At 41.6% G+C, this 24,466-nt stretch overlaps 1 protein-coding gene across 2 annotated transcripts; it reads right to left on the bottom strand.

Annotated features, from left to right (window-relative positions):
* Window positions 1-1,232: 1,232 nt before the first annotated feature.
* Window positions 1,233-23,038, bottom strand: mdfic (MyoD family inhibitor domain containing). 2 transcript variants are annotated; one of them, XM_029462386.1, is made up of 5 exons: window positions 22,731-23,038; window positions 22,273-22,467; window positions 20,160-20,270; window positions 7,741-8,061; window positions 1,233-3,276 (listed from the first exon to the last, which is right to left on the bottom strand). In XM_029462386.1, the coding sequence occupies exons 2-5, from the start codon at window positions 22,364-22,366 to the stop codon at window positions 3,026-3,028; spliced, it is 777 nt and encodes a 258-aa protein (XP_029318246.1). In that variant the 5' UTR covers window positions 22,367-22,467; window positions 22,731-23,038; the 3' UTR covers window positions 1,233-3,025. The 2 variants fall into 2 exon arrangements, with proteins under 2 accessions (XP_029318246.1, XP_029318247.1); XM_029462387.1 differs by having other exon boundaries at window positions 22,273-22,434.
* Between the last annotated feature and the right edge of the window lie 1,428 nt (window positions 23,039-24,466).

Raw genomic sequence — 24,466 nt, 5'->3', positions numbered from 1 at the left:
ACCCTCTGTCTCCACTGTGAACACGGAAGAAAGTGAAAGAAAGAAAGAAAAAGTAGAACTCCCGTGTGATTACAGACTTCCTGGACAGTGATATTTGCTTCAACGCATTAGAGAAATAAGATGGTAATTTTCCTGGGGGCCAGGGTGTATCCAGGCAGAAAATGATAAAAGGAAATAAAGATAGGATGGAAGGCAGGGGTCTCTCTCCCTTTCTGCTCTTCCAAGCAGGGGGGCTGACGTGGAGGTTAATTGAGGGGTTAACAGGGGGTGGTGTCGGCTGAAGGTCAGACTGCTGTTCCAGCCAGCAGGAGGTCTCTGCTCCCAGATGAACTCATTGAGTGTTGTTGGTCATGTTTTCATGTTAGTGCTAACGCTGCTGCCGCCGCCAGGTGAGCAGCCTCTCTAATAGAGGAAGGACCAGAGGAGGGGGACTGTGCTGCACAGAGCTGTGAAGGAGCACAGGTTACACATGTGCATCAAGGAAACACAATTCAGAACACACAAGTCTCCCATAAAAGATATGCAAGTGTGGCATAATGATAAAATGCAAAGTTGCAACCGGTTGCTCCCATTTTAAATGCATGTTGAGTAATGTGGAAAAGGACGAGAGACAGTATTAACATGAAGGAGACCATTTAGGGTGGGAAACAAATTGACACAAAATCATAAGCAGCAGAGCTATATTTTACGAGACAAATACGCAAAAAGAAGGGAAATGGCATCAGCTCCTGAACTAAACTTTTGTTAAATTCCATTTAATATCAGGGCTGCAACTATAAAAGATCTGCAAATGTTTGGCAGATTTGCTTAGAAATTATACAAAATAGTTGATGGAGCTCCATTTGATATAATTAATAAATATTTCCAGATGTTATTGCATGCGTGACAACTGTTTGAAGTTGATACCTTAGAATTTGAAAAGTACACGCCTGCTGTAAGTCTCCGTTCAGCGGAATGAGCATGCAGGCAGCATCAGGGGGAAAAATGTCATGAGTCTTTTGTAGGAGTTCAACACTAATCTTTCAGAGTTCAGAATACAAACTGTAATATACAACATGTATGTCAAGAAGCAAGATATGCAAAACTCCATATATTCAAAGAGAGGAGAGGCGTGTTCGTCACATGTTGCTCCAGGGCATTACCCGAGAGGCTTGAGAAGAGTTTGCTTGGTCCATCAACTGGAACATAATGAAGAGATGATGGACACAAAAATGTGTGCAAAACAAACATAATACATTTTTTGGAAATGGTTTATTTTTTTAAAACGGTTCTCTTTGAGATTTAAGAAAAACTAAGAAAAATGATGCATCAAGATAAAAAGTGAGAAGGATCAAGTGTAAAGGCACAGAAGGAAGAACAAATATACAACAGTATAGTATAAGAGGACAACTACTGTAGCTACATGTATACATTTGTCGTTTTAGATGAATTCTTCACATTATCTAAAGTGTTTTCTTGACACTCTTGGCACGAGTTAATCATGAACATGAAAATGAGGTTTACTTTCCGCACATTATCTGCTGCAGAGGTGCCTATCCAACCTCCTTATACGCAATAACAGTGCGCCATTAAGACGAGCTGTACATGACAGCACATCATCTCTGTTGGCGTGAGGAAGGAACTTGTTTTTGTAACCAGTTAGCAAGCGGTGCTAATGAAGGCCAGCATTAAGTAGCACCACTTAAACAACATCAAAGCGGATCTCCAAGACAAGAAAATGACTCCACTGGTGATTCACCACAAACTCATCTCGAGATACACAGAATTAGAGAACAGAAATAAAAAAAAGGAGAAGAAAACTGCCTTTACCCTGCATTAGTTTACCATTTCAACATGACACTTCATGATTCCTTTTTTGTATTGTTATTCACTGGGTTTGATACCCGAAAGCCGCTTATATAGCAACCAGGTCACCATTTTTTAATTCCATATCACACCCCTCATGAACGGAGTGCAGTTCAACAAGTCATACTTACACATTATGTATGTAAAATAGCATCAGAGGAAGACCTGTACCATATGCAGCTGAAAAAGCCAAATCATTAGAAGGCTGACATTACATTGTTTATCTTCACGTTGTAGTGAGCTGGTCAGAACCCCTTCTTTTCATTAAAGACACGTCTATCTGTGCGGTATTTCCAGTAAACCCAAAGCTTCAAATACTTCCAAATCAAGAGAGAGAGATGAGATTCTTTAGTAAAGCATGTTTTCATAAACCTTCCAGCATGATTTAGCAAAACAACTATGTGCTTATCAGCAATTGTGTGCAGTTTTATTCTGTAATAACAGGCCACTTCAATTAAAAGAAACGCTTGAAATAGAAAAATAAAAACATCCTAAAACAGGGACACTTTTGGGTTGAGAAAGTAGCATTTGTGATATCCTGATTCCCCTTTGATATTTCATCAGTTTCAGCTGTTCTACAGTGCTACAGTAGATAACTGTAAATGAAAGTTGTTGTTGCAAAACTACAGTATGCAACTAAGAATGTATGAACTGTCACATAAACCTTTTACAGTGTTGTACAGTACTAAGACCGCAAGAGAGTAAAAAACAGCAACACATCTATTGAAAATGAAATCTGAGTAAATAAATCATTGTGTTGGTGTACGCAACACGTTGGTCATCAAAATGACGGAAAAAGATGAGATACAATTAGACAGCATTCCTGATGTAACGATAAAATCTTTAAGGCAGTATGTGATAATACTTCTTACGCAAAGGATAGAATACTTAATATACACGGACGATTTAACTGACATGTTCATATATCTGGAGTTACTTCTAGCTCCTGCTGAGCTGGTTTTGATGAAGAAACCCAGTGTTGTTCACAAACACATGTCGATCATCACACACTCACACACACACACACACACACGCACACGCACGCACGCACGCACGCACGCACGCACTCACTCACTCACAAATATTTGCTCTCTCTGCTGCTGAATTCAAAGTGACAGCAGCAGCAGTTTCCTTCCATTCTTCCATCCAGGGTCCAGTTATCCCCCGCAGAGACACAGGCCTATGTGGGGAAGCAGATGCCGCAGCACTCCATACAGATTTCCAGGCAATCCGAGGACTCGCAGCAGGCATCCATGATGCCACAGTCCATGTCACAGGGGCAGTTGCAGTCATCGCCTAGGTCGTCGCCGCAGCAGCAGCAGCAGCAAGCCTCTGATGTGCACGCGCCGCACGAGGCCTGCGTCACCACCATGTTGCAAAGTGTCAGGAACTCGCAGAACAGGCAGGCCAAGATGCAGTGGACGCAGCAGTCTGGGTATAACCAGCCACGGTGACGAGTTGTAAAGTAAAATAAACACGTGAATAAAATAAATCCATAAACACAGACAAGAAACACTACTAAATACTAAATAATAAAATTAGTGGCCATGAATGAAAACAGTGCAGAGCAGAATGAGGACTTGCATGCTCGGCAGGCTGACAGGTGGAACAGAGTGGGTATGCGGTGAAAGGGTGAGGGCTAGGCGGGAGGGGGGGCTGAAGGAAATAAGAGAAATTCAAATAAATGAATTCCTCTCCTGCAGTTTTGATTAACGGACTGCTGAATAATTGTGGCATTATCATGCAAACTGCCAGGTTGATCACACAAAAATTATTAGCAAAGTCTAAGAGTCTCTCCCGGTAAATAGGCGGATTAATGCTGGCAATGCTCACACCTCTGATTAACATTTAACCTCCTCACAGACTGCCTTTAAAATAGCTGGTGGCAAGTTTCAAGCTTGTTGCTGCAAAGCAATAAAGAGTTCCCCTTTAAATTACCAATATACCCATTAACCATCACAAATCTGTTTCTGAATTAGATTCATTAAAATGTTTCTGTGCTGAATAGGTAATGAAGAAGAACAAATTACATCTTTTACTTCCACTGACACAGTATGTTAGTAATAAGTGCAGGATGCAGAGGACATGATTTTTCTTCCGGAATTCTTTAACTCCCGTCAGAAAATGTCATGCGATGAAACGCATACATTTTTCTTCAATATTATGTACGGTAATTGAATCAAATGACCATAATTTACCTGTTGTGCTGTTTAAAGAAATGAACACAATCATGAGTTATCAGTCACTTGTTAATTTATCAGTTGATTTATCCAGATAGTTAAATTTGGAATAAAACTCGGAAATGTAGGATACAATAAAGCAAAAAAAAAAAGTGTTTAGCACACATCATTAGATGTAATATAGAAGGATTGTTTACAAATGACATCACAATATACTGTGTGTTATCAATAATGAAGCCGCTCCACACCAGAACTTCTGTAGTTGTATCTAAGGCACTAAATCATACTAAATATCATTCAGTAAGTGTGTCTGGCATATACTCCTTGCAGCTGTCTCCTTTTTGAACCAAGGCCAGTGCAGCGCCACTGCTTTGGAGTGTTAAAAAGACATGATGTGGATGGATGCAGAAAAATAGCATTACAAACAGGGCACATTTGCATAACTTTCATCACCCCATCTTGAGCTGTCAGAAGGGGCTGTTACTGATTGGGTTAGAGGGAGAGCGAAAGGAGGAGAGTGTGGAGGACGGCATGGGAAGGCAAGCTGAGGACCGCTGGATGCTCATGTTTGATTAATCAAAATAGAGGGGATTTTTTTTTTTTCATCCTATTTTTGCGGCGCTCAGGGCTCCAGAGCTGACCAGAAGCACTAGCTGACTATGATACAAACAAGATAGAGAAGGGAACATGAAACGAGCAAGTGTGTGCCTACGTGAGAGGGTGCCTGAAGTTTGAATGCATCTTATTATCCTTATCTGAGGCCATAACACTGGCAGTGATGGTAGATGCCTGAGAATAAATTCCCTTCTGAGTATTTGGTGTGGACATGCAGAAAAAAATAGCTGTTGGGCAGATCGTGGATTTGTTTCATGCTGGCATAACAAAAACTCATAGTGGCATCCGCCGTCGTGCACTGCCATCTGAGTGCTACAAAATGCCAATGAGAACAATAAACGCTGCCCGGTCAAAGCTCCATGCACAAAACCTCAAAGTTCAGCCAAACAAACTTTGAAGGGCCCAGAGGGTGTAGCCATGCCAGCGCTCAGAATGTAACAGTAGACTGTGAATAGGGTATAAACACAGGCATTAAACAGCGGCCGGCCATCTCAGATATTCACTTGGATGTATAATTCAACACCAGCGATTAGTCTGGATCTTAGAGAAGCCAGTAAGGAGGGTAACAGGGGGGGGGGGTTGTATACAGTACACAAGAGAGATTGATGCAAGGCACATCTACACAAAAACAGAGAGAGACAGACAGGCAGACAGAGACACAGAGTGAAACCAACCAACAGACAGACAGAACAGCACACACTGACACTGCTCCTGTTTAATGTCAGTGAGCGGCGATGAAGCCCAGAGTTTGCAGGTGCCAAAAACAGCGTCCGGCGCCTCTGAGGAAATAGTTTGAGACATCTGGAAAGCTAACATCAAAAAAAAGGGAGCGGCATGACACAAAACAAGCTGGATGGGCCTTAGAGCGGCAAGCTGTGCAAAACATTCAAACTCACAAAAAGAGAGAGAGAGAGCGATGGAGAGGCAGAGAGATTGATCAGACAAAGCCTTGGTGGCCATGGAAATGCACAGATGGGTAAAGAGGGCAGAGGATGCGGGCTGGATACTGAAGGTCCGCAACATGCACTTTAAAGCAGGCTTGTTTATAATGCATGACTGAGGGAAAAGTCAAAGCTAGAGGACTAGAGCTCACACACACACACACACACACACACACACACACACACACACACACACACACACACACACACACACACACACACACACACACACACACACACACACACACACACACACACACACACACACACACACACACACACACACACACACCAAGGTTTATGGCTTATAGGCAAACACTATGCTTGCGGCCTTGGACTTAAATCTCTAAATGAGGCTAAAGCAGCTTGGAGACCTTAACTGATTACACACAATTAACAAAAACACAAACTGGATGACAAGAGTTGAGACAACCCACCCTGCTGAACAAAAGGAGTGTGGTAAATGACTCCTCAAAAGCTGCGTTGTTATCACAGATTGGCTACGGTGCCAACGGCACGTGCCAAGAAACACAGGGAGCAGCAGAATCCCCAGAGCTAGCTCCTGCTAGTTTACGTCTTTTATTTCCTGTGTTCAGGGGGCTGTTTAGGAGGCTAATTTCACAGGCAAACAGATTATGTTAATCCATGTAAACATTCAAACACCACAGCTTGGCTGTTTTCCGGGGGGAAATAAATAGTTGAGAGCGAACATATTGATTCTGAGAGCTCTCGCCTCTGTAAATAAGCAACACAAAAGCCATAATGAGACAGACTTGTTAAGCTCCTGTTGTTGTATTTTCTATTTTTTCTTCCGTTCTTTACCAATTAAGACGTTGAAAACATGATGGGTGTGGAATATCTCTGGTGGATGCAACCCACCTTTACTTAAGAGATGTGTGAATGTGCCTTCTTGTTTTGTTCCCCTGTAACTCTATCTGATGCAGATTTCAAGTGAAGCATCATCAAATAAAGATCAGACTTCCTTTTTATTATTTTTATTATGTCTAAACCTGACTGTTGGGAATCACATTGTTTTCAACCGTCACCTTGAAGTAAAAGCCCACATAAACAGAGAAAACAGCAACGGCCATGAGTTGGATGAATAGGAAGGGATTTGCCCATTGTCCATGCTACAGAACACAGAGGGAACACATCCATGTCCACACACGCACAGCCACATAGTACAATAGTTGGAGGACGGATGCGACGATAATGAGGGCCAGGGTGGTGCTGACGGGATGTAGGGAGAGCCAGAAAGGGCCCAGAGAGGTGTGAGGGGCCGTGAGGGGCCCAAAGACGGCTGGTCACGACTTTTAATAGGCACCCCGTGCTCTCAGGCCTCGTTAGACGGTCACACCTATCTCCCCAATGGAAAAAGGACCAGCCAACCGCCTTCATTACTGGACTCACCTCGGCCTTGCACCTGACAAAGTGACGGCTTCCCTGCATGGCAAACGCACTCTCTGACTTGTTGTTCAAGAAAATAAAAGCCACAGCAGCGGGATGGGATGTCATTTGCTTGACGGGAGTGATAGATGTGAGAGGTCATGCACTCTCATTAATAAAAAGGTGAGAGAAGGTAAGAATTTATTATCAATATCTTATAAGGTATTATTTTTAGCAGACTCCCAAGAATGCAGAGAAATCACTTCGATGATGATGATGATGATGATGATGATGATGATGATGATGATGGTTTGAATAGGGATGACTTGATCAATTAACTACTCAAATTATTTACTTTTTTATCTACTTAAATCTACCAGTTTATGTTTTTTTAATGACATGAAATAATATTTTTATTTGAGAAAAATAAGTATATAACAAAAATTAAGAATATATCACAATAAATCATCAATAGTTTGTCTAGTAGTCTTACAGGAGAGGTATTTTTGAACGCAGATGCATCAAGAGCACAATTTGCTTTGATACACTGGATCTGCATTTTTATACACACAATACAAATCCTTTTAAAATATACATATATATATTCCTGAGACATCCCTACAGCCGATGGAATGAATTCATGACCAACAGAAGATGGGATGCAGTAAGAGAAGCATGCAAGCAAACAGGCGTTAGAGAAGTTAGTATCAATGTGTATATGGGTTTGTGCCCTCTTTTCCTCGGTCATAATTACCTCGTGTGTGGATACTCACCCTCTGGTAAAGGAGGTTTCTGTGAGCCTGTGGAACTGCCTTTACTACGCCGGCTGCTGTCACTGTTGACCGACAAGCTGGACCTTAATTTCCTCTGCATCCTCTGCGACACAGGCGTGGACGGCTGCTTCCTGGGCTGCTCCGTCGTTGTCTCGGTCGCCTCTGCTCTTGTGCCAGGACCTGACCCACCCATGGCGCCTGTTCTGATGTTGGCACCACAGGAACATGTGGTGTTGCTCGTGCCAGTGCTGTTGTGGTGAAAGCCATTTTGGTCCTTGTGGGCGTCTCCCTCGGCAGGCTGTGGCTGAGACTGGGCTTGAGCTGGACACATAAAGAAAGAAGAATTTAATTAACACATTTAGTAAAGAGTTAGGTGTGTAGTTTCAGTCCAATTATTTAAATCAGTATTTAGGAACCGTTAAGTGATTACATTTCCTTGGAGCATTTCACCTTTCTTGCTGAAACAGCTGCAAGCTCAGCGTCTTAATACAAGACAATCAAATAAAACTTAATATAGAAACCAAAAATCTGCTTGTTTATTTATACAATTTTAACAGAAATGTAAAAGACAAAACACTTAAATATAAGAGCATCAAAAGGAGCTACTCCTTTACTTTCATAACTTACTTTGTAGTGTCTATTTTTATGAACGAAGAGTTAAAGATTCCTTTTACCCTTATGGGGGTAAACGCGCGATAACCCTGTAACTTTATTTTAACTGGAGAGAACTTTGTCTGCATTCTCTGCACCTTGTACTTCATACCTTTTACTCACATATAAAGTCGCTGTAGCTTGTGATGTTCAAACGGAACACAGTAATGGAGACGCACCACTCTCAGCTAAATCACTCTCAGCAAATCTTGCCACCACTTCCTAGCATGATCATATCGATCACATGGCAAACATTTCAACCCGGAATGAAGGAAAGAAGCGGAGAGATATGGGAACCTCATATGTGACAGGTTCACAAAAGCCACTGCTGTAGGCAGACAGACGTTTGTGGGAGCAGTACCCAGGCGAGTTAAGACACTGTGCGAGAAACAGAGATTAATGCAGTAAAAAGAGAAAAAGAGCCTGTGATACTGTGCATATACAAAAAAGCTGCTGTCTGCAACAGTAATGATCTCCTTTCCTCTGAAAGCTCAGAGATGGCCTTTCTAAGTGTGTGTGTGACAGCCACAGAAAGTCAGGAGACAGCGACCTGTCTGATAAGAAAGAAGGCGAAGGATGTGAGTGAGCAAAGGAGGTGGCATTTTACTGAGAGGAACACCTGCACATTCAGCTCTACTGGGAGTTACTCCTACATTACCTTCCCTCCACATCAGAGCCAGTGTTGCATGTGCACGCGCCACCAGTGCACGGTTAACTTGAGATTTTGTGAATAATTCATCTCTTTTTAAGTCTGCCTGTGTGAACCATACTTCAAGTCGGGGTTTTTTTCTATACTTTCTGTATATACATTGAATATATGCTATCTTCAGCATCATATTCCGCCTCACTGTGTAGCACAAGCTGAAGCGTGTTTAAGTGCTTTGCAGCTGTCCAAAAATCAACAAACTTTGTGGACACAAACTGAAATTTTAAATGATGCCGGTCATTTCTTTCCATCTCTATTTTCTTTCTGTCGGCTCACCAACAAGTGCAATTACGGTTAACAAGAGAGAGTGTGGGAATCGGGCCTCACGCTTTTTAACAACACATCACCCTGGGAGAGGCCGGACGTGAATGTGGATGTAAAACAAAGCAATTAAATACACACACTGGGTTTTGCCTTCTCCCTCATTCAGGCTTCTGCATACTGCCTCCATAAACAAATATAGACTTTAGGGATCAGGATTCCATGCAATTTGAATTAGACAACTGGGTAGCACACGATAGAATTCATTATGCAGTAATTTAAGACCAGGTTGATGGATTTTCTTCTCCAAAAGACAAAAGCCTGCCCATGACAATGTGGGGGGAGACGTAAAGCTTGCTAACAAGGAGACCCGGAGTAGGATACATATGTTGTTGTTCTTCACTTTTGAAAGCTGCAACTTGCCATGTTTTTCACCTATTTTTAATATATGCACCCTTTTTTTCAACAGTCTGTTGTTTTACTGCTTGGCAAAACAAAGGAAAATTGTATCAAACACACACACACACATCATAGAAGGGCCTTCTACATATCTACGCAGTGGGCACAATTTGGGCCGGCCAAGGATGATTTCCGGTTTACCAGGGAGATGCTTTATTCAAATTAATCCTCTTGTCGATGTGTTATCAAATTATAGGGAATCGTTACTGATCTGATACTTCAGGGTGCACACATCAGCACTACATCTTTTTTTTTTTTCTAAATCAGCTCGCTCAGTGTTATAATAAACAAGAATCACATACTTAGCCGAATTTAGAGATTTGTTTTCCAGCTACATTTGACTTAATTCCACTTCATGTTTCAACATTGGCAGAATCCAAAAATGAAAATCAGAAAGCCAACTCTTCTCATCACAGTGCTGCTGTTTTCTCGCATTACTTCATCCCTCAGATGTAGCCACAGATTTTAATGTGACAAGATAAGAAGCACTGGAAGACATTAATGGGACTGACTGGGGGAAATCCCTTTCTATAGCTAATGATTAACTTGTCCAAACTCATTTTCAAAGACCCCACACAAACCCACAAATATAACACAAGTCACAGCTAACACTGTGCAGCAAAGATAAGTCACCCCTTTATCAAGTCAATACAGGACAGCAAAACTTCCATGTAGAGGATGACAGTTCCTTAACAAGTCAATCACTCATAGTATCTTGTATAGAAACACAGTTCTTTTTCCCCATTGAGGTTAAATGAACTAGCCACACGAGCTCGCATGCATAAACATACGTTCATGCACAAAAAGGCCAAAGGAGACTGGGAGGCATAATTACCTTTCCATTTGAGGAAGTCAAGCTTTCAATTTACCAAAGTATAAATAGTTATTAAGAAACCACCACGTAAAACCAACAGTATATAAGCGCCGACTCAAGTTTCTGACACACTGCAAAGTCCTAAAAAGTGGTTCAAGTCGGCAGGTTCAAGAAGTGTGCCTCAGTGGCAGGTTCCTGGATAGTCTTTACACAGCCGCAGTCTTTATTTTTATCCTGATGAACACGGTGACTGAGATGAATGGACACAATGGAGTAATATTCATAATCATTGATCATGGTAATGATGATACTGTCAAAGATGGCAATGACAGACTTGTACAGTCAGCGCGAGACAAATGAAGACATAATGAGAGAAAGCAGAAATACAGTAAGAACTGTTGGAATTGTGCTACGCTGGTAAGTTTCCGCACCAAAAACTTTCACTGTACCTGCATTGGGGTAAAAGAAAAATATGTAGCCTACTGTACGTTCAGAATAATTTAGTGTTTACTGTAAAACTAGATATATATTATATTATATATATTTTAGAAGATTGTATACAACTTCTCTGAGCGTTTACTACGGGTTTAAACCAGATTAGGCGTCATAATTTCAAGATACTATAATGCGTTAATGGCATTTTTGTACATAAAGTTTAATTCCGCATCTGAGGAATCAGCTGATAAATGCAAATATGAGCGGTGTCTGTTAATATATCCTGAAGGAGCAACACAGACGCACTGCTACTGCATCCTACTTTAAAACACGGCCGGAGACACAAACGGCATCAAAATTTGATATGAACAACTCCCGGCAAGTTTTGAAAAAAATCATACGAGCTGTGCAGTTGCCACAAGCTTGGAGAGATGGGTAGGTGTCCTGCGATAACTGAATGTACACAACCTGACAGGTTGCATTAAAACACCATGTTTTGGAGAAAGAAGTGGACACACATATTCACACACACACACACACACACACACACACTTCAAATTGGACTTGTAACCGCCCTATTTCGAGCACATCAACAACTGTTGAGAGTGTACATTTGTAGTTGAATAAAACATGGTATTCCCCTACACACGCTGTCACACACATCACAGGGGAAACTAGGGGGTGAGTGGTTCTTGACTGTCTAAGCAGCATCCCAATTTGGTCCCAGCTACTAGTAGCTGACAGGCTCAAATATCTGGGGAGCATTTTTAAAAGGCCAGTGTTTGATGGATTCATGAAGAACACACAAATATAATTGCCATTTGTCACTGAGTCTTCAGTGGCTGCGCCACACAGGGACCGAGTACCAGAGTGCCTGGAGAGCGCCGGAGCTGCGCCAGAGCTGCGCGCTCTGTATGTAAAACTGAGTATATAAACACCTCCGTTTTTTGTCACAGAAAATAGGTCCTACAGGAGGGAGCTGAAAATTGTCCCCAAAAGACAGAAGAAGATGAGGAGTACATAGTAGCTTGTGACATACTGTATAAATATAAATATATATATACACACACACACTGTATACACAGATACAGTATATCTACTAGCTCTCACATACACTCTCTCTCACTCACACACATACACTCACACACATACACTCACACACACACACACACACACACACACACACACACACACAGACACACAGACACAGAGGCAGACCTACCAGGAAGGAGTTTGCATGCATGCATGTCAACTGAAACCAATCTGTATAAACAAGAATTCTAAAATAGTCAAGAACATGAAAATATAACACAGAGGTCAAACAGGGCAGTATGGAGATTCAAATTTGCACACTGCAGTCGCAGGTAAGGCAGGGAGCGGATTGAACAACCACACAAGCTCGGTCTTTCTAAAGCTCAGTCCTTTTTAATATTAATGCCCCTGAGACAGAGAGAAAGAGGGAGAAGAGAGACGGAAGGTGTTTGCCTAGGCTTATTAGAATGCCCATCATAGAGAGAGCATACAGTTATTCAAATGTCACATCATGTCAGCCAAATAAACACCACAATCCAAATCTTGTATGTATCTCCTAATAGCTGTTATTACACAATTCTAGGAGTTTGTGAGTTAACGCTGAATGGAATAATTGAGAGCAGATGAGGAGGCACCTTTATTTTTAGTTATGAGTCCCAAACAACGTACAGAATGCAGTGCACACTGACAGTTAGCTCTGAAATGCTAATTCTACGAACACGGCCAGTGTTTTGTTTATCTTTTTGTACCTTGTATTAGAAAAACATGTATATTTTCTGGTCGGCTGGCCATGTACCTGCATGATTGAAATGCTAATTTGTAAATGTGCAATGACCTAGCCAGACTCCTCTTACCACCACCACCCCCTCCTCTCTCTGCCAAAACAGCCTGAGGTATCATCTCTCCTCCTAACAAACAGCAGCGTGTGGAACAGCCCCTGCCTTTCAATCCAAAGGGATATATTTTCTCATTAGAAATTATACATCTTCCCTGTCCATATTTATAGACGCAAAACCAGGGGAATTATAGTGCAGAGAGAGTGAGAGGGACAGAGAGAGAGAGGAAAATAGTACAATGAATGTTATTACAAAGGGCTCTGATTGAAATTTTCCTTGGGCATATCAAAGCCTCGTTTACCGTTTGACCTTCCAAACTCCGGGACAAGGACTTTCTTTATTGTCTAGAAGGACGCATTGGAAGGAACAGACAAGCGACTCCAGGATCATCATTCAAGTGTCCCAGCACAACAAAACCCACCAACTGTGATTAGCATCAACATAATGCAGGTATCAGCGGATTGAAATGAGAGCAAATTGGTGATGTAAACTGGCAACTAAGAACTAGCATTTTATAAGAAAATGTGACTCCTGTAGTGTAAAAAGGTGGGTGCCATGAAAACTCTGTGGCCTTGTCTTGATCTGTTTACACAGAGTGGATGGCGACCTGACGCAGGCTAACAGAAATGTCACTCGTTTCAACAGATATGAGAAAAAAATTTGACTCCGGACATCGCACAGCAATCCTGGCCCTGTCAGTTCAAACACACGCACACAATGTTTTGTATTTATCCAAGATAAAATGACGATGCGGCGGCATGGATGATGATGATGACTGCTGAGGATAGCTAAATTACCTGCTCTGATATTGGATCCTCATCAGTAAAAGTGACAAGCTCTGCATGTGTGTGTGGGTGTGTTATGGTAACCTGCAAAATAACTCTATTAGCTGTCTTCACCTGTCAAGGCTGATCACATTGTGTTGCATCTCATTTAAGCAGGAAACATCACATTTTCTTTCTGGTTTTTCCATCCCATTCCAGGGCAATCAGTCAATATTGCTCAGCTCGTTTACTGTGGTGACACACTTATTTCCCCTCCCTGTTTTAATTCTCTGTGACAGTCATTTAAATTTGGCTCCTCCAACCTGCTGAAGGGGAAGTGACACGTGAAGACAGAGCTTAATATTATCCCCCCCACCTCCTTTACCAGCAACACTACCACCGCCTCCACCCAACAAGAGAGAACCAGGGTGTCAGGGATTTACTAATTTCTAATTTTGCTGCTGATTGAGTGGAAAAAATAACCCCCTCGGACCTTGTTCTGCTTAATTACATTTTACAGTAGCAAAGGCAACTTGAAAGACAAGAGCTTGATTTGACGACATGAAACTCTCAGCGTACTCCGTGCATAAGGTGTGTGTGCTGGTGTGTGTGTGCTGGGAAGAGAGGTGGTGGGGGAGAAGGGGGTCATCAATTATCCTTTGATTTTAAAACGTAACATTTTCACAGATTAATATGTCTGACTGCTATCTAAATCATTGAAAGTCCAATGAGATGCTATTTTCTCTTAAATTAATCATGTTGAGGAGACGTCATTCACACTCTGTCCAGCCCCACACCCCCCAGCCCTGACCACAGAAGTCTCCGGTCTCTCCACTGTTATGTGGAATTTGGCATGGTGTTAATTTGAGTTCTACTAATGTAGCAGAACGTAAGACATTAAGGTGCGTTCAAAGCCTTACAACCTGGCTGCTGTGAGAGACACTAAATGGTGCCTTATTCTCTCTTCCTCTCTTCATTTCTGAGATGAATTTGTACAACCCTGTATCAGCATTAAGCTTTGTCAAACGCCTTTTATTCTCACTCATCTGTTTCTTACCATCCGAGTGGGGAGAAAGAGTGTAGTAGAAAGTCAGCCGAATGCGTGAGTGCAGTATCTTTAAAAAGCTGCACATCTTGCACGGATTTAGGCTTTACACGGCTAGCTACCACAATTTCAAGAAAGATCAATTATGACGTGACTCAGAGCAGGCCTGAGGGAGCTGCCAGGCTCCATACTCCAAAAACGTGCTCCACCCTCTCCTCGGTGACGACTCAAAACAAAAACGGAGCAACAGAGCAGGAAAGAACGGGAGGGGGGAGACGGGGGAGGAAAGGAGGGGAATGGGGTGTTTTCAGTTTCAGTTACATCGATGACTCAAATATTCCACCAGCTTCAAAATCTCCTCGCTGAAGTAGAAGTTACACAGGAAACTCACTTGTTTGAAATTCAACGGCAGGCGCGCAGACGTGCACATGCGCACACTCGTGCTTGTACATATATACACAGAGGCCTACACATGCAAAACGGCAGACATACGGACAAACACCAAATAACTACAGCGTGCATCAGCGGCAGATCCACGAACGCAGCCACTACTGTGGAGTCACAGATGAGGATCTGGCAGTAGCGCTACCACTCCCTAAAAGCCAAAATACAACCGAGGTCTCTCTCTGGGTCAGAGAGGGGATAGGCAGTCTATCAAAATACCCCCACACGTAGTTCCTTTATTTGCTCAGTATCAATCTCAGCATTAACCCTCTGCTAATGGGACAGCTGTGGGTCAGCGCCTCGCATCTTCGGGATGCCAATCAAGGCCTTAAGCTGAGAGATCAGCCTTTGGGACAGAGGTGCTCGTCTGCCTCTGAGTGGCTTTTTAAACACGGAGACGCCCGTATCGATTTTAGCTCTAGCCTGAAAGAGAGGAGGGAGGAGGAGCATTGCACTAGCCAGGGCCAGTATCGGCTGCTGCTGTCTGTGTGTCTGGACGGGAGCCATTCCCGGGTCCCCGGTCACCCTTCACTGATCAGGGGGGCCTGACAGAATGACCTAGCAGAGAGGCACTGAACCTGCAAACATGAAGGGGGCAAGGAGCTGGAAGCTCGAGGGGGTCGGGGCTGGCGGGGGCAACATCAGCAGAGATCTGGTAATAGAAAAGGGTTTTAACCTTAATGTTGGAGCCAAAACCCTGTTAGAGGCCAAGTAATCCCCCCTGTGCTGCTCTCATTTGAAATGGCTGATTTTTTTTCTCTCCCTCTCTGTGAGTGGCTTGTGAAAGCCACCGACACTTGTGTATAACTGAATTATACAATTTCATGCATTATTAGAGATTCAACTAACCAACAATACAGAAAGTAGGGCCGGGCGACATGGAGAAAATCAAATATCACAATATGTTTGACCAAATGCCTCGCTATGGAAATTGTAACGATATTGTAGGGTTTGACTATATTGGTGGTTTCACAAAATATTTACACAGTAAGATTTTTGATAAATAGTCATCAGTAATGTGGATATAATGACTTAGTGGGTAAAGGCAAATAATAGAACAGCTAGAACAGACTGGTAAGTTCAGAAAATGACATTACTTTACTGAAATTAAGCTTTTAATCAGCAAAAGACAACACTGCCATATGACGATCTAAGACGAGATCTAGTCTCATATCACAATATCGATATAGTATTTATGTATTGCCCAGCCCTAATAGAAAGTAGTTCAAAGTTGCACCACCTCCACCAACCACAATATTAAATTGCTGCATCCAAAATATATATATGTTTGTACTTTGTATAGCTTATACAGATATATGCAGGACTTTTCTTGAGTAGTATTAAACTGCTGTATTGCTACTTCATTTTTTCAAGTAAATGATCTGAATTTTTCTTCCACCACTGCAGATACCTGCTGCACAAAAACCAGTTAGACACAAAGGTCAAATGGTGTTAACACGAATTTGAAAGATTACTCTTAATATTCAGATTCTCTGAAATAATGAATTAATAAATACAGTCTGCCTCCACAATCCAAATCCATATATGTTGCCTTGTATCTAACAGAAGTAATTAAAAGAATGCAGTCCATGAGTTGAGGAATGCATATATAATGATTTGGCTCAAGCATTTTGAATATCTTAAAAAAAATAAAAATTAACAGTGAATAGGCTCGGGCACTTCGGGTAAAATATGCTAATTAACACACTTGAAATTTCCCATATGAAATCTATGTGCACCAAGACAATGAGAAAATAATTACAACAGAGGTAGAATTACAATGGCCATTTTAATCAACCCCGGCACTAGCATTTCACCCTATTTATACAGTTTTTGATTCCATGACCCACTGGTAAGTAATCACTTGAAAATTACGGTTCCGTTTATAATAGGTCTATGCTTTAGACACATTATTTCTGCAGAGACAGGGCTCTGAGGATTATAATAAAGATATGAATCTTGCATAACAACAATCACCATGCACTTCCTATAGCTGAAAAAAACATTCTGGAAAAAAGAAAACTGGCAGGAGGTTAAAAAGTCTTTTAAGTACTTAAGTAACTTTGGAATATACATGAGGCAAAGTGTGACAGTCTGAGAATGTTGATTCAACACTTATATTTCAGCACTGATAATGGAAATGATGATGAAGAGGCACTTGCCCTTTGTTTTATCTTAGTCCAACTCTGCCAACTGTCTAGTATCATAACACTTTATAGTTTTGTATATAAATCTTAATTGTTGCACTGTCAAGGAATCTTTTCTTGCAAGAAAGGTGCAAGTATGAGACACTCCCCAGTTAAACAATCCCTTTTACTGCATTTATTAGAGGTCACAAATTCACTTCCAAAAGGTCAATTTTGCACACAGGTAATAACCTTGGAGGTGTGCCACTAAAGAGTCCAATCAGGGATTCACACAAAGGCCAGACTAATGTCTTTCTTTTTTCTTTCTTCTATTTTTTTTTTTAAAGAGAGTCATGTTATTTGACCTTCCTTTCTCACTACAGACTTTTCCTGAGATAAAAAAAACAGACTTGTTCTTAGGAAGCTAGTAAGGTCATCTTTATCAACCACAGAAGCATTTAAAAAAATAAAAAAAAGAAAGTATTTGACAATCCGGTGAATAATGTGACGATTAAACTCCTAAAACTGGTACTGGGTGGTAGCAATTTATTCTGAGGCAGGAGCAGGAGAGCCGAGGCCCTGTTTGCAGGAGATATCAGCTGCTTGAAAACCCAGAACGGTCTCTTGAGGAATGTCTGTCTCCCCCACAAGATTCTCCCTCCTCCCCCAGGATGGCAGAGCCACAGAGGAACTGTTCACTGACAACGGCCTAACAGGAAGGGCAGAATTCTACTTCTTTTTCGTCTAACAAGCCGCAGTGGTTGGCAATCCTGGGAACCACCAAACTTCAATTTCTTTTTTTAACCATGTGAATATATGGTACTCCGTTCATTAACATTTCAGCTATTAAGGTCAAACTACATGATTAATTGGGTTCAGTTACTCAGTGTTTAATGTACTCTCCTGAAAATGCATACTGTGCTTCATGCAGAACCGTTTTATGGAACCGCTGCCATGTTTACGTTCCTGTTTTAAGGGGACCCGGTTAAAAAGACAGCTTGTCAAAACAACGTTATCATAACTGAAATAGGATATGTGCCGTTATTACAACATTACAATAGGCTTACTCTTGTTGTGAAAAGTCATCGTCCACATACTGTACACAAGCTTTCAACCGGACAGCAAAGGGGGGGGAAACAGCGAGGGCCAGGATGTAGGCAGGCAGATGATTTCTTATTGATTTCCTGTTTCTGCTGTGAAGAGGGCTCTCAATTACTGCCAGCGAGCAATCTGATTGGTCACCTCAACCAACGAAAGCGCTGTGAGACTATGACACAAATAGGTTAACTTGAGCTCCCCGAAATGTAAGAATTTCCAGCTTTGATTTAAGCAAAGACAGACACGGATACATAAAACTTTAACAAAAATTATAGCACATTTGGGGGGTTTGCCTATATTTGACATGACTATTTATGTTCTTGTAACTCTTTCAAAAGAGAAGTAGCATATTTTCCTCCTTCTAAAATTCCCTTACCAGACAGTTTGTGTGTGTGTTTGGGAGATAGTATGTGTGGCTGTTGGGGGGGGGGGGAGGGAGGGCGACATCAATTACAACGCAAAACTGTTGTCGCAGGGGCTTATCTGCTGAGATGAAAGAAAAGCATGCCTCCCTCCAGAAGTGCAATACTCCACACACCTGCCAAGCTAGAAAGACCTCTTGACAGAAAGTCTTTTCTTCTTTTGCAACTGAATCTCTTCTTCTCACCGATTTAGAAAACAAGCCACTGGCAAGTCATTAAGCTTTCCAAAAAAAGGCGTCCTGGAAAAGTTAACAACCCAGAAACAAAAGAACTGTTGTGTCAAATGCAAACACAATCCTTATTATAGCTCGGCACTTACATGGATGGAAGCAATCAGTTGCTATTAGCCTTTGCTGACACAACTCACTCCTCCTAAGAACAATAAAACACACACACAAAGCTTTTAGCCGCTTTCCTTTTGTGACCTGCAATCTATAGCTCAGTATCAAGTAATTTAACTGAACAAGAGTGCATCTAGACTTAATTAGACCTGCTGCTAACTGAAGCAGTTCAATGCCAAATAATTGTTTTGTTAAACCTTGTGTCAGTACATTTGCATAAAATAATGTGATTATTTCAGAGCTACATTACAGCTTGCCAAAGTTTCCCATGTTATAAAATCTGATTTTAAGATGCTGAAAAAAGCCAACTATCCTTTTACAATCTAAAACCAACATAACAATAATAACTGCCATAGATTATAGGAACAATATAGCCCTGTAATTCTAAGTCTGAAAAGCTGAATGAAAACTCAAGCCTCTAGCAGCAGCTGGAACAATTCTTCCTCAATAGGTAAATGTTTGGTACGAGGGAAAAAACATTGTGGCTAAGATGCAATCAGTGCGTTAAAAAGGTCAATGCCAGAACCACAAACAGGATTTCCCCACTTCCAAAACACTAAGCTGCTGGTTGGAAGGAGAAGCAAAAATGGAGAAACGAGTCAGGTCATTATGACAGATTGGGAGAGCATGCATGCTACCACTCACTCTGCCAAGACACATTGGTGCTATCTCAATATTCTAATTGGAAACACTGAAGCTAATATTTTAGTATGGCAAACTGACCCTGCCTCGTGCATGTACACTGTGCAACTGTCAAAACAACTACTATTCTTGACAGTTGGAGGATGAAATTAGAATCATTTAAATGTTAAATAAAACATTGTTATAAACACCCACTGCAGTTAACCACCTGACTATGCAAAAGCAAAATATATTAATCATTTTCACTCTCTCCTATTAAACGGCTCATTGTTGTTTATCATTAAAAATAACACCAAGATATCATACTGTCCGCCCACAGCTTTCCCAGGTCGTTAAAACTTACTTCTTACAGGCTCGTAATAACTCGGCTTCTCCTCGGTCACGTGACTTTGTCCTTCAGTGGCTGGTTTCCTGGGAGATGGTGTTCTTCCTGACGATTCACTGTCACAAGCATCTAGGGTCAAAAGAATTTAATGTTATACACGGTCAAAGAAAGAAAACCTGTTGCATGCAAAAGTTAAGCAGCACGATATTATCCTGCGAACAGAGAGGTCTTCGGTTGTTTAATTTAATGTTATCCTATTTCAAGCTCAACTGTTCGAAATGAAGGTACATTACAGCCATTCCTACAAAACAGATGTAAACTTTTAATGCAGGGTCAGCCACAGTGGACAAAATGTCAGAGACAGCTGGACGAGCCAGAGGTACAGAGGCCGCTCTGATTATTTTTGCCAGAAAAAACACAGGCCGCTGGCAAATTGTTGCACAACATGGTGGGGCGGTTCAGGTAAAGGCCTTGCCAGAGCTCTGGATCTCATTTTCTCTCCTTCTGTTCCCGGGTGTGCTCTACCTGCCAAGCTTCTTTTTTACTGCCATAAAGGCTGCATTCATCTAAATTGGAAAAAGTATGTGGGCAAAGAGTCTAGGCCTGATAGCTGTGCAAAAACACAAGAGACAGTTTCACTCATCTCTCTAAGCCGCGTCTTCTGGCTTCTTGACTTCAAGACTCGCTGACGCTTTGCTCATTGCACACTGCTGCTTTGTTCAGGAAATAAACCTTCCACAATGACTTTATTCACTGGTTTGGTGCCAGATGCCTTCTCATAGCCCACAGTTTTTCTCACAGCTTGCAAGTTTCTCAGTAACATACCGTCTTCTTGAGCCACTTTTGCTGTGAGTTTAAAGGAAAAATGGTGAAGAATGATTCAGCAAAACTAGCAATCTCGTTTACCAAAGCTTGATGCATTTGTTACAATGCTACAACACTCTCTGTTTGTAAGCAGTGATGGATGGGGGAGTGGAACGGATGGGTGCAGGCCAGCAGCCCTAGATAGATATGGCACATATCTCAGCTTGGAGCTGATGTATGGCAGCGGAGTTGTGTTAGCAGCAGTACTGTGTGATGCATCATAGTATTTAGTGATCACAGTTAGAAATAAATTGGTCTATTCTCAGTACATCCACAGTCCCCTGAGAGGGGAAATCCAGTCTTAACTGCAAGCGCCTTTGAAGGTCCAGCGAAAATCCATTCGCAATCCAGCAGCCCCAGTGATTGCTTACTTTGTCCTACTTTGCTATTTTTTGACAGTGCCATAATGATGCTTGGTATAAATAGGATGGTTAATGGTTCATTGCTTGTTTGAAGAAAAATGAAAAGGGGGTGTGGGGGTAAGCTTATTTTACATGTGATAATCTTAGGGGCAACTAGAAAGTTAATTAAAAACTATAATTGGCTGTGGTTGCTGTTAATAGTCACCAGGGCGTTTCTTCAGACTTTATTGAGGAAAAAAGCAAAAACATTATCAAGGCTTAACACTGGAGCACAGATACTGATGTATACTAAAAAGCACATGCATATAATTTAAAAAGACAAGGCTGATATTGTCCCAAGCAGGCCGATAAATGCTCATATGCACCAGTAATCTGTTAATGCGGTCACTGACTAATTTTCTATATGTGGTTTTTCTCCTGTTTTCACCAATGTTTGGCCGTACAAGCAACACGAGTTGTTGACGGAATATGTCACTGATATTTATAGCTCAGCTTTACAGCTAGTGCAGTGGCACCATGGAGAGAAAAACCCTCCAAGAACATTCACAAGAGAAAACTTCATGTACACATGAGCCGTGCATTATATAGGAGAGATTCTGAAATGTTTGAAAGTCACAAAAACTTAAAAACAGACACATTTTTGGCTTGTGGCTCAAAAGAATTTGAGTGACAGGCCCAATGAGAGCAGAAATATGTTGTTTGGTGTGAACCAGTGCAGATCCCGGTATACTTACACTTTGGAAGGTTTATATCTCACTCTCCTACCACTTAATGAAATATTAGTTTAATTACATCTAGCACAAAGGAGTTCTGGGACCCTCTCAAGGCCCCAGACCTCACTTTGGTCCCCTCAATTAACTTTATTCCCATGATAGTGATTGCTGGCCTGTCCTGTGTGCCCTTACCTTGTGAGGCTGACAGAAGGGGACTTGTCTCTTGCTGAGGGCCCTTCCCTGGCCCTCCCGGCCCATCCGGAGTAAGGACAGTCTCCTTGGACATGAGACAGTCGTCTTTTTGGGACACACACAGCAGAAGAAGAAGTTCCTCCCTTCCCTCAGCCCTCAACGCTGTGAAAACCAATGTCTCATCATCAGCGGAGTCTTGAAGACACAAAGCAACACCGTGTCATTACTCAACTTGAGACAGTCGTCTGCTTATTCACACATTGAGCAAGTGACGTCGAGCAGCAGTAAAACTTAGTGGAAAGTTCCCTTCTCTCGCTTTTTACATAAACCTGCTGAAAGACTCCATATGCAGCCCATTTGTTCACACACTCCCCTTTTCGTTATCAAAAAAGCGACGGACGCTAGCTAAGTGCTGTTTATAGCTAAAGCGGACATATTGTTTATAAAGAATTACTTACCTTTCAAACATGACAACTCCCTTGCTTCAAATCTGACTTATTCCCATCCTTCCTTCCTCCGACTCTTTCCCCGAGACGTTGGGAAGAAAAGACGAAAGTGGGTGAAAGAGTAACGTCCAAAAACTTTTTCCCGGTAACTTTAGCAGACAGCGCGTGTCCCAGTCCCACTTTTTCCAGTTAACAATAATAATCCTCGCGCGACGCTTTCGACGTTCAGTGGCGGTAGTTTTCTGAGTTAGATAGTTGCTTCTCAAACATTTTCATCATATCCGGATTCCTGCAGTACAGCCAGCTTCTCTCCCTTTGCTTCCCTTGGCGGCAGCGAAGTGAACAAAGCCCTCCCTTAACATGTGTCCAGAAAAATAAAGTTAGGTAAAACAAAAAAATTCTAAAATACATTGGAATTTCTTTCATTGTATATTCTACATTAAAATACAGTAAATGAAACACGTATGTCAAATATATTATTTAGTGGAGCCTCCTTATGGATTTAACACATTAAAAAGCACTTGTTCTCACACACAAATCTCAAATTTACTTTGTTTTTTTAAGTTTTTAACATCTTTCCACCTCAGCACGTATTTGTTCAGTTGTCATGGAGATGGTGTAATGCTATCATGTGACCTTTGAAACTCGTCAAATGACTTTATTCACTGAGGAAGGTCATGATATGTGGGTTTCTTTTCGTTTTTTATTTATTGATTTGTCACACTGCTATTTTAAAAGTCAAGAATTAATCTTAATGCCTCAAGATGTAGAACCTACACAATGATTTAAAAGTATTGCTGGATTTTGTTTACTTTATTCAGTCGTCTAAAGAGAGAATATCATATGACTTCTGTTTCTGGTTTCAGATACCCCAGCTGTAAAACATGGATTTGCATCTGCATTTGACATGCATCATGTCTGTGGTTGCGTTTACAGAACTTTTTGAGCAGCACTACCCCTCCCATATCCCAAATACAGTAAATCTATAGGATTTATTGTACTGGAGTTTAATAACAATTTGTTTATAAGAAGTTTAAGGTAGGCAAGAAGTGGGGAGTTAAACCTCTCCGGTGTCTAATTGACCCAAAATATAAGTAAGGTTACTCTGTAGGATACTGTATATTTCTTTGTCTGAGTCTACTGTGCTTCATCGAAACTTACAGTATCTGGAGTCGTGTTGGCCAACCCTATTTCTATCTCTATGAAGAATAAGAAAAATAAATACTGCTGGAAGTGGGTTGAAAAGTTCTTCAACATGAGTTAAAAGTTTAAACAACTATAAATATAGGCCAGAATAATAATCTCAAAGAACCTCTTTAGTGCCAACATCATCTTTTACTTTTCCCAATTTCAATTCATATATAATTCACTTTAAATAAATGGCGACGGTGCCCCATGCTGTGTCCTCTATATGTAGTCAGTATGGTATTGTTAGTGCAGTGTCTTGCTGATTGCCATCATAGCCATTGAACCCTATTGGTAACACTATAAGTGAGATTTAAGCCTGGGTAACATGAGAGTGTGGAGGTGATTGATGTGAAATATGCCCTCCCTCATTGACTGGCTGAACTCCATTTTCTGCTCCTAATGCAGAAATCACTCCGGGTCCCCAGCATAATGATTTACGATGAATCTGTGTCAATGTTGAACTCGGCAAACCCCACGTAATCCATCTTGCAGATATACCTACCTACCCCGCCCCACCTTGCCTGCTCTCGCCCGCCGTCCCCTGCTTTCGCGATGGGAAG

This window comes from Cottoperca gobio, chromosome 23, assembly GCF_900634415.1.
Source record: "Cottoperca gobio chromosome 23, fCotGob3.1, whole genome shotgun sequence".
Classification (NCBI taxonomy): Eukaryota; Metazoa; Chordata; class Actinopteri; order Perciformes; family Bovichtidae; genus Cottoperca; species Cottoperca gobio.
Note: the sequence above shows the minus strand (reverse complement) of the source record. Positions and strands in the feature narration are given on the sequence as shown.